Consider the following 11,209-nt stretch of genomic DNA (forward strand, 5'->3'; position numbering starts at 1 on the left):
TCACATATATGTCATATATACACATATATATTACTAATAGATGACATCCACAAATTATTTGAAATACATTCATATATATTTGAAATTGAAAAATAAATGTATAATAAACCCCATATATACTATGTATTAGCCCTTGTGACTTTCATTTATCAGTTATGGATGATTGTTTGATGAATCCTAGGATAACGAGAGTGAAAGGGTTTGGTTGGTGACGTAGGTGAGGATCAATGGCCGCCATTTGATTCAGTTAAGGAGGAACAATAGAGTCGTTACCCTTGGAATCGATGATAGAGAGAAGAGAATAAATGGAGTTGGTCACTAAAGGGTTTGATGTTAAGGAAGCAGAGGTGGGCACCGAGCTCAAGCTGCGTGAGGCTTCCATCAGAGTACATGTTGAAAAGTCCGAAAATGTCGTGCAGCTACTTAACGAACTGGTCGAATTGAATGGAAGCTACAGAACTGGTTGTTTCAAACAATTCAACAAGATCTCGCAAAGAAGAGTTGGGCGAGGTTAGGTGCTTTAGAAAATTTAAAGATTCATAGATGGGGATTCTCTTCAAATATTTGATTATGAAAATAAAACGATTTTGAAAAAAAAAAACAAATGCACGTGAATATGATGTATTTTCTCCATGTATCTTTTCTATTTTATTATTATTTTTTAAAGTGTCTAAAATTCGTGAAGGGTGATATAGACATTTGGGCTAGATTTTCGTGTAATATTTCATCTTGTTATGCTATTCATAAAAAAAAGTAGGAAGTTTTAAAACAATTTTGTAATTGGACCTATTTAATTAGGTTATATGCCGGGAAGACTGTAAGTTCTAACATTTTGTTAGGCTTGGGCCTCAACAAAAAAATGTGGGCCACATAAACATGGGCCGAGGTTAATATTGGACGATCCAAGATTGTGTAGGAGGCGGCGAGTGAGAAGAACTTGACCAATCGAACGACACGAAAGAAAGAAGGCGATCCTGTCTGGTCCGCGAGCGAGAGGGCAGTGTGAAGGAAAGGGGAAGCCCCGCCTGGAGTTCACAATCAACAGAGAGATACGCAAAATTAGTGCAATAACACCCATTCATCTCTAGCGATTTGCGGGCTTTCTCTTCCTCCTTGTTTTTTGCTTCTCCTACTTAAATCTCTGTCAATCAATTCATCTACCTGAAGAATTCCAGCACAAATTAGGGTTCCATTCGGAGCGATGTCGAAGAAGAGAGTCAGTGGTAATACTATGACGCTCAAGGACTTCCACGGCGGCTCTATCCCCACTGATCTCCCTCTCCCGTCTGCTCCTGGGGTGTACGTCTCGATTTACCTTCATTATTCTTTTCATTTTGTTGCCTTCTCAAATCATTTTTACTTTAATTTGAGTTCTATGCAGATGTTATACTTTTCATGTGTTTAATTTTTATTTTGTGAATAGACTGTGTATTTCCATCTCTCAATGCGAGTTAGGGTTGAAGGACTAGATCCGAGTTATATAGCCTCTGCGATCCTCCAGTTCATGCAATAATTTACTACTTTTTATTTATTACTATTATTTTTAATTCGAAACTAGATCTGCAAGTGCAATTGGCTGATTCCATTAATTTTCTCTCTTTTTGAAGAACTGTTAGACCCTCAGATCGGACTAGTTTCGATCGCTCTACATCGTGGGGGAACCCAATGAACAGGTCGGACCATCGGTCTAGGCCTCATTCATCACCGGCAACCAGGCATTTTGATGACAAAACTCCTTTTCTTGCTCCTGCTGCACACATTGGCCGGAATTTTGACGAGGATGAAAGGAAGCCCCTTGGTGGTGTAACTCCTCCACGACGAACCATCAGCGATGAGAGCATTAGGGTTCTGCCTAGTCGTTCAGAGTTGAAGCCTGAATATGAATCAAGTGGGAGGAGGTTTGCTCCGATGCCGCAGTTCCCAACTCCTGGTGCGGTGAATTCGTATGCAGGGAGAGTAGGTGACGCCCCCCACTCAGGGGTTGCTTCTCAGAATTCAGGTGGCAGCAGCGGGATGGCTTTTTCTGGGGCTCATCCAAATGCTTGGCAAGCTAGGAAGGAGGTGGCTTCTGGGCTTAATGAACATTCACATTCTGCATGGGATGGACCAAGCGCTGTCTCAAAGCTTGCTCATGCTAGTGCTCTCGAAAAGGTGTCTTCAGGGAGGTGGCAGTCTAAACAGTCTCTCCATTATCAAAATGATATTGTCGTTGCCGCGTCTTCTGAACTAGATATTAAAGTACAGCCAAAGGGTTATGGTAATTCTTTTGACAGGGTGGATGGATTGTATAGTAGGGAACATCGTGATGCTTCATTAGCTAGGCATGCAGAAAAAGAACTTAGCGTAGATGATGGAACTGAGGGACATAGACAAGATTTAGAGCATGACAGGGTCATAGTCCCTAAATATCATCCTGTAAAAGAGAGATCTGCTAAAATGGATGCTGCTGTAGTTCAACATTCTGATCCTAATCAAATGGCTAGTGGACGTGGATCTGATTTACATCATCCTGTGAGTTCATTAGTATCAGAACGCCCAAAGTTAAAATTACTTCCAAGAACAAAGCCATTGGCAAGTTCAGAACCCAATACAGTTGATCATACGCAGGTATGAACAATTCATTTATGATGCTGTACACCTTCCTTTAGATTTTACAATTAATTACTGATCCTTGTTATATGGTTAAATATTTGAATGGCAGATGATTCCTGACGCTGTTTCTGCTGACAATGGAAACTCAAATTATGTGAAACCTAGTTCAGTTGGCTCTGAGAGTGGGAAGGATGGAATTGAGCGTCCAAGATTGAATCTGAAGCCTCGGTCACAACCCATTGAACAACCGGAGGGAAATGCTGGGAGAGAAAGGTCTGTAACGTGAACTGCAATTTTTGACAATATTTGACCTTGTTTCTATTTCCGCATCCCTATTCATCATGAAGATGCATGTTGATGATATAATAGGAAATTATTTGTTTAATTTTAGTTTTGCTCATGTTTCGGAGTCTTTTCCTGATGTTGGGACATCCTGGCCTTGGGTCAATAAGACAAAGAGGGAAAGAAAGAATACAAGGGCATACAAGAAAAAAAAAACCCACAAAGGGAGCACCCTAGAGGAAGGGCCTCCAATCTAACAAATTGAGACCCTAATTACAAAAGCAACTTGTCACTAACGCCTAAAGAGAAACATTAAAATTCACAATGGACCAAACATCAAAAGAGTCCATCTCTAACCTTTTAAAGATTCTATTATTTCTCTCCCCTGAAATACTCTCAACAAATTACACGCCCCAACTTTTCATGGGATGGTGGAGGAAATCCTTAATCATATTACTAAAATCTCTATGAGGGGCTAATTGAAGGACAGTCATTCCCATTAAGTAGTTGGTTTGTTTGTTTATGGTTTCCATAAGTTCATTCATGGTTTGTTTGTTCAAAGAGCATTTCCTCCATTTCCATTTAATTTTTCTTCATTTATGTGAGCATTTCTCGATATTGATGTATGAATGCTACATCTTGTCTGGAAAACATAAATTGGTCAATTAGCTTGATAGTTTATTATGTATATTGGTTCAAGTGAAAGTACCCAAAATTTCTCACGTAGACCCTTCTAGTCATCTTCTGTTTTGTTATTGTGAAATCTCTTAACTCCATTTGAATTTGAATTGGCCAATTAGCTTGATAGTTTATTAAGTTTTTCTGGATTTGTTCCAACTGTGTCCTTGAGTTTTGTAAAAGGTTAATTTTTCAAATTCTGTTGGTCGCTTACTTGGTTCATTTATCAGTGATCTAGTCTGGCCAACAAAGCATAATTGGTTGGGGCTATCAAGTTGGAGAATACAGGCAATAAAAATTATTTTAGCCTTCTTAAACCAAAAAGAAAACAGATTCTTGAACCCCTCTCGTGCTCGTGTCATGTCATATCATGTCGAGGTACTTCAGTAGAAAATTTGCAAAATTCAATCAAATTAATTTTAATTGGTTAGTTAACATCAACAAAGCATATTGGGGCTATCAAGTTGGAGAATTGGAGAAGACTGACACCAACTAAAAGGAAAGAGTATCCTTGAGTGTTAACTGTATTATGAAACATGGAAAACATCTCCTGTTTGGGCAGCAAAAAGCATATTGGTGCTATCAAGTTGGAGAATACCGGCATGACAAAAAGAAAAGAGCACTTGAGAAAAATGTTTGGAATTTGATGAAGTTGGGTCTTAACTCTTCGACTACTTTTTCCATTTAGGATCCCCATTTATCACTCTATTCTTTATGGATCTCAGTGTAAGGACTTCTCTCATTGAGAGCATACTTAATCCATGAGCCAAACACCTTGTGTTTTTTTCTGGAACTTCTTGTAATACCGAGATAGTAAATAGGTTGTAAATTATGTTTTTGTTTGCTTAGCCAGTGGGTTTACTTCGGAGAGGTAACATTTGAATCTTAAATTTGTAAGTTGTAACTGTCCAATCTAGAATATCTTTCATTAGTCTTATTTCATTATTTCAATGAAGAGACTCATTTCTTTTTTGTTTTTTAAAAAGCCAACGAATCAACAAAAACTAGCTCGTGTAATAACAGTCTTTCGTAGATCAGAGCACCTGCGTTTCTGTATTTGGCTGGAGTGGTATAGTTTATATTTCTGACGTGTTTCTTGTCTCCAAGTCTTGGTTTAATCTATAAATTTGAATTTTTTTTGCATATTATAGGGGAATTTTTTGGTGGTACTTACCTTGCTAATAGAAGGTAAATGTTTGTGCTTTGTGCAGGATCGCTTTGTTTGGTGGTGCTCGCCCACGGGAGCAGGTGAGTTATATCTTTAGTTTTTTGGGTGTCAGCTGCTTGTCATTTTGATGGACTCGGTGTTGTTATTGAATAATAGGGTATTTGTTCTTTTGTTTTTCTCAACTAGAGCATGTGATCAATAAATTACTTAATTAGTCAAGCATCCTGTTCTTTATTGGCGTTCAAATAAATAGTTTTACCCGTGTTCCCCTATTTTATGGCCAGTTCTTTGTGGCCCCATTTTCCCATTAAATGATAAGATTTATGTTTTCCTCAGGTTCTGAAGGAACGAGGGCTTGACAATACCACAGTTAACAACAATGATCTTGTCCAACATTCTGAAAGGTATTGAGGCTGTCTTTGAATATATTACAATGCGGTTTCTCTCTCCTCTAACCCTCGCTCCCCCACCCTACAAAAGAAAAAAAAATGATAAGGAAAAATAATAAGCTTTCATTGAAAATAACTGTTTATGCATTACGTTACTTTTTGTTTTTCGAAGGATTGACGAAAATTTTTCAAGGACGGAAAGGGTTCAAGGACCAGCTGTTCCTGTGCATCAGACTGGAAAGGTGGAGAATCCACCTTTTGATCGAAGGATGGGCAAGGAAGGTGAGCGGAAGGATAACAGGGCAGATCCAGAGATGCAAAGGAGGAATTTCCGTGATAACCGAAGGAAGAATAGAGAAACCGAAAAACAGCAGCAGCTTGAGCGGCCCCCTTCACCAGAGACTTGGCGCAAGCCTGCTGAGCAGCCAAAACCTGCCTCCCCAAACGCTGGCGGCATGCGTTATGGGAAAGTAGCTTCAGCACTTGAACTGGCTCAAGCCTTCTCTAGATCAGTCTCAGATTCTAACGTGCCCGATAGGGTTCCCAGTCAAAGGAACCTGCCTGGGCGGTCTCAGATGCCTTTTTCACGGCTAATGGGGCCATCCCCTAGACCTCAAATTAATGGTTATTAAAATATCAACCGTTCTGGGTCGTGGGAAAAAGAAAAGAAAAAAAAAAGAAACAAAGAAGAAAGAAAGAAATGGAGAAAAGGGGAAGAGACGAAAAAAGAGAGAACACAAGAAAAGAAAAAGGGGACAACAACTAATTGGGAAAATTTCACAANCAATAAGCAAAAAGAAGTTGAAACTTTTAGTTTGTTGTTTGGCTTTGCTATATGGTGAAAATGATTGTATTGACAGTGACACATGCAGCTGCTTCATTAATTTTCATGGCGAAGACTTTATGGATTTTTCTCTCCCTTAATGTTTATTCCAAGTACTGCAGAATGACAGTTTGTCTTTGTTATTACAACTATCGCAGTGTTAGACAGCTCTTGTTAATGATAAATTAGAAGAGTGAAATTCTCTTGTATCTTAAACAAGTAAAGTTTCATCATAATTTGTTTTTTTGTATAAAGCCAAATAGGAGGTGATCATTATTAGAATACAGAGTATACTGATACTCGAAGAATTTGCCACAATGCGAAGCTTGTCGATTTTGAATCTGGCTTCCACTAAAAGGACTTGACAGTTTCAACTTTCAAGCCTGTGGGATCCATTATCCACCCAAAGGGCCTAACCACCACTACGCACGAATTGGTGGCTTGAGTACCGGTAAAGGCCGCACTAAATTATTAGGTCAAATCCCCATTTGCTAACAAATATCACATTGGAATTATACTACCAGTTCTTATCAGCTTCTTGGGTTCTGAACTACGAACTTTTAAGCTGTCCTTTGTTTCTACTCCTTGGTACTAGTGTTTGACAAACCCAAGGTTTCTCAGAAGAATCCTCATGGAAGTTAAGAACATGTTCAACCAGTTTTAGTCAGTTCTGATGTCTTAAATTATATTTTAAATTTGGTTTATGTTGTGAGAAGCACCAAAAAGAAAAAAAAGTGAACTGTACTAACTTTGTTGTGAAGTTACAGCAGAAGATTCAAAGAGAATTCTTCCCCACTTTTCCCCTTTTCTTTCCACTTTCCTTTTCTTGCATGCGACTATTGAGGATTCTCATTCTTTCAATCTGTCTCAAGAGTTCCTCTCTTTCCAAATGCAAATCTTCTGAAGCTGAATGCTCATATGGGTTTATATCTTACATATTCTTTTGAACGATGGGAATGTGTTGTGATCTTGAAGTAGATGTCAATGGTGAAGCAACTTTTCTGGTGGACAAGGTATATTCAACTCATAATATTTATATATACATATGTTTTGTGACTCCCCTTCCTTTCTATTTCCAATAAAGTAAAAAGGCAAAAGCATTTCTCTCTGAAAACTTCCTCAAAAGTTTTCCATGATTACTCTGAAGCTCTGTTCCCTTATGTTTCTCAGTTACCCATTTGCTTACACTGCCTTACCATTCATTGATCTGTTTTATCTAACTCAGAAAATTTCTAACATCAGCCTCTTGCAATTGAAATTTGCAGAGAATCATTCTTTCTTTCACAGGCAGGCTAAGGAAGTTAACAAGATCAAACACAGATTTAACAAGGAGTCTGAAAATTGTCTTACATGGCTTTCCAGGAGGTCCTCAAGGCTTTGAACAAGTTGCAAAGTTTTGCTACAATGGTGGAAAAGTTGAAATCACTCCATCTAATATAGTCCTTCTTCACTATGCAGCCAATTTCTTGGAGCTGGAATGTCCTAATGATTCTGCAGAAACCCAGTTAATAGCTGAAACCAAAAAATCCCTTCAAGGGCTGAACTTTTGGAGCTGGTCTGAGCTTTTGTTAGCGTTGAAACAGTACCAAATTTGTGCTTCAATCAGGAAAGATTCATTTTTGGTTCAAAAACTCTTGGATTCTCTCATAGGCAGGCTTGGTTTTACTAGTTATGAAAGTACATGTTCATCTTTTTCTACAAGCTCGAGTTTTCATTCTTCCGATACAAGAAGCCATGATAGTTCCACCAGCAAGTTCACTAGAACAACTTGGTGGTTTCAAGATTTGGTGTTCTTGCATATTGACATGATCCAAAAACTAACAAAAATGATGATTTCTCGGAATCTTGACCACAAGATAATCAGCAAGTTTCTCTTTTTCTATAGAAAATCAAGATCTCGCCATTCTGAACTAGTTCAACAGCAGAGAATCACCGAGCGAGTTATTGATTTGCTCCGTTTGCTTGATCACCAGAATTCTTTTTCTTGTGAAGGTTTGTTTGATATGTATCAAGCAGCACTGAGCTTGAAGATAAGCAGAAGATCTAAACATAAACTAGAGGTTTTGATGGGTTCACAGTTGGATCAATTGACAGTGAGCCATTTGCTTATTCCTGCTCCCTATGGAAAGGATTATGTGTATGATGTGAATTTGGTCCTAAGGCTTTTAAAGTTCTTCCAGATTGAATCAAAAATATTCTTGTCCCAGCTTTGTAAATTTGAGAAAGTTGCTAGATTGATGGATTCTTACCTGATGGAAGTAGCTCCAGATTCACATCTGAAGGCCTCCAAGTTTAGTGCTTTAGTCATGGCAATGCCACATTCAAGAGAAACTCATGACAAACTTTATCAAGCAATTGATATGTACTTTCAGGTAAATTAATTTCCATTTAATTTGAATGAAAAATGTGGAATTTTTCACAGGAAATCCAAGTTAATTCGTTTCAAAGGGATTTAACTCTGAAGTTTTGATTTTGATAGGTTCATGTTGAATTATGTGAAGATGAAAAGATCAGAATCTGTTGTGCACTGAACTACAGCAAGCTATCTACTGAAACTTTGAAGCATTTGGCACAAAACCCAAAATTTCCTTGTAGAAGAGCAGTCAAATCTCTGATTTCCAAGCAATATAACCCCATAGATTTGTTCTGTCACACTATGATCAATAAAGTTTTAAGAGACTCTCCTTTTGCCTGCACTGCTAATGGAAATGCAGGTAAGAAAAGAGATGAAAGCCATGAATCCAAAGGTCATAGCAGCAGAGAAAAATCAAAACGTGTGTTCTAATTGAGCTAATTAATGGTTGTGATCACTTAATTTTCAAGTTGTAACATATGAGGGATAGAAGAATTCAAATGATTCTTTTGATCTATGTAGCCTAGAGATATGAGAAGAAAGTATTATGTTTGGGAAGGTTTCTAAGTCATAGTGGTTCAAAATACTTTTAATGTAAAATATTTATGTTTTAGATTTAATTCAGGTTATGTTAGATCTTCATGTTCTACAATTCGTAATCTCTTACAACATGGGATTTTATTCTTCTTCTTCTTATTATTATTTAGGCAAACATGGTTCTCTTTCCTCATACTTCTTTTTGCATACATTTGTCTTAGGATAATTGGAACGTGTATAGTAACAATTTTTCTGAAGAATTGCCAATATAGAAAAATCTATCAGCGAGAGACTCCAACTTGCAATATAGTTTATCACTAATAGACTCCGAGAGTTAGATCTACATTTTGCTATATCTGCTAATATTTTAGACATGATTACTATATATTTCTTACTATACATTTTCCTCTTTATATTTCTCTTACATTTTTATGGCTTGTGAGGAAGAGTCCTGAACACTAGCTAATAATAGAACAGAAACATATGGGGATGATAGAAGCTTCAATAATTAATGTTGTCTGAAATAGATGGATGTTCCCGAAGAATGTTATTTAATTTCTAAATGGAAAGGATAAGGGGTTTCCTTGATTTACAACAATTCTGAAAGCTTGTGCCATTGCAGCACAAAACAAGGCATTGCACCAAGTTGTCTTTTACTCTAATTGTCTGGAACAACCATACAATATTATGACATACCCCCATTTTCATGCATATACTTGAGAATTGAGAATTGATGTTTACCATTTAAGTATAAGATTAGTGTTGAAGCTTTTAGATTGGATGATAATTATTTAACTAGTACGAATTATTTTCTGAGTTGATGATGCTATCAACATATTGAATTAGTTTTTTTTTTTTTTTTTTTTTTTTTTTTTTTTTTTTTTTTAGTTTAATATTATGTGAGAGTGAAGATTTGAACTTTTCATCATTTGATCAAGGATATAATGCTTTAGTCACTTAGAATATGTTCAAGTTACTATATTCTTTGAATTTGTTAATACTCACTTGTTTCTTATTATTTTCTAAAAGTAATTAAATATTTAAATCATGGTGTTTGCATCAATAATTATCAGAAAATTTGCGTTTGGATTTTGTTGATTCATTTAGCACTTATAATGTAAATTTTATGTTTTGAAATGAGTTAGGAGAGGAAGAGTGGATAAATATAATGTTAACTTGTTTAAAATGATTAGGTGGACTATCTAAAAGTTGACATAAAGCATGTACTATTAAGCTTGAGGTCAAAGATTCAAAACTCCATCCATATTAAACTAAAAAAAGAAAAAAAATAAAGTAAATAAAAATTATCGTTGCTTTTATAAGTGAGTGTAATTATCTTAATAAGAGAATCTGGCCGAACGATATAGATAGTATGGAGAGAAGTTTTAATACCATTCTAAACACTTTTTACATGTTGCATAAAAGTTTTAGTATCAGTATATAGTAAAAGCTAGTTTGACAAGTCATTTTTGAGATGAATAAAAAAAAAAAGTGGGAAATGAAAGTGAAATTCACGTCCAATTATGAAATTCTTAGAAAAAGAAGATGAATGGAAATATAGCTACTACACCAAAACTAGGTGCAAAAAACCAAACAAACACACTTTCGTTGGTGCTGGTGGTTGGTTTTCGTGATGGAGTTTGTCGTTTTATTTTGTTCGAAGGTTTGTATATTAGGATAGCACTCAATTAGAAAAATAGTCATTTTTTAATAGTATGATTTATGGCAAAAAAAAAAAAAACGTGGTGTGTAGGAACCATCTCCCTCTTTAATTTTTCAATTTTATCCTCCCTAATTTAACGTTTTTTAAACTTGTTAGGGGAGATTTGTTGGGATTTAGTTTTTAATTATTAGAGATATTTAAAAATATTGGGTATCTCATATTTCCTCACTCTAGATTTTTTATCTATATATTTGTTTCATGTCATCTTTTCAAATCTCGTCTAATTTTTTTTTTTTTCTTGAAATTCAATTTTAAAATTTTCACAATTAATATTTATTTAAGTGGCCATCAATATCTCATTTTCCTCAATATGCAAACGAAAAAATCCCTTCTCTCCTCCATGGTCGAAACCTCCCTCTGATCTTCCATTTAAGATCACTTTGAGTTTAGAAGTAAATCACAGTTGAATATTTCAAATTCTTCATATGGAGATTTTAATCATTTTTGCTAATAGTTGAAATTTACAAAGATTATCGTCCAATTAAAGGTGAAAGATATTCATTATCTAGAAGATCGTACTCCACATTGACAGAAGAGTTGGGAATGGTTGCCAAAACCTTAGATATTCCTTTTAAAATACAACTTTGAATTTTATTCTAAAAATTTCTATTTGTTTTGTCCTTTTTTAGTACAAGAAAGGTTTTAGCCTTTTTTAGTACATCGT

The 11,209-nt window shown here is 36.0% G+C and overlaps 2 protein-coding genes across 3 annotated transcripts; both read left to right on the plus strand.

Annotated features, from left to right (window-relative positions):
• Window positions 1-926: 926 nt before the first annotated feature.
• On the plus strand, window positions 927-5,810 carry LOC120083004. Of its 2 annotated transcripts, none has more exons than XM_039038468.1 (6): window positions 927-1,299; window positions 1,608-2,607; window positions 2,702-2,865; window positions 4,764-4,800; window positions 5,057-5,124; window positions 5,282-5,810. In XM_039038468.1, the coding sequence occupies exons 1-6, from the start codon at window positions 1,202-1,204 to the stop codon at window positions 5,739-5,741; spliced, it is 1,827 nt and encodes a 608-aa protein (XP_038894396.1). In that variant the 5' UTR covers window positions 927-1,201; the 3' UTR covers window positions 5,742-5,810. The 2 variants fall into 2 exon arrangements, with proteins under 2 accessions (XP_038894396.1, XP_038894397.1); XM_039038469.1 differs by having other exon boundaries at window positions 1,617-2,607.
• Window positions 5,811-5,899: 89 nt separating this feature from the next.
• LOC120082607 (BTB/POZ domain-containing protein At3g22104-like) lies at window positions 5,900-8,937 on the plus strand. Its single transcript, XM_039037859.1, has 3 exons — window positions 5,900-6,945; window positions 7,198-8,304; window positions 8,412-8,937. Exons 1-3 carry the CDS (start codon window positions 6,883-6,885, stop codon window positions 8,715-8,717), a joined length of 1,476 nt encoding a protein of 491 aa, XP_038893787.1. The 5' UTR covers window positions 5,900-6,882; the 3' UTR covers window positions 8,718-8,937.
• Window positions 8,938-11,209: the final 2,272 nt, after the last annotated feature.

Source organism: Benincasa hispida, chromosome 8 (assembly GCF_009727055.1).
Source record: "Benincasa hispida cultivar B227 chromosome 8, ASM972705v1, whole genome shotgun sequence".
Lineage (NCBI taxonomy): Eukaryota > Viridiplantae > Streptophyta > Magnoliopsida > Cucurbitales > Cucurbitaceae > Benincasa > Benincasa hispida.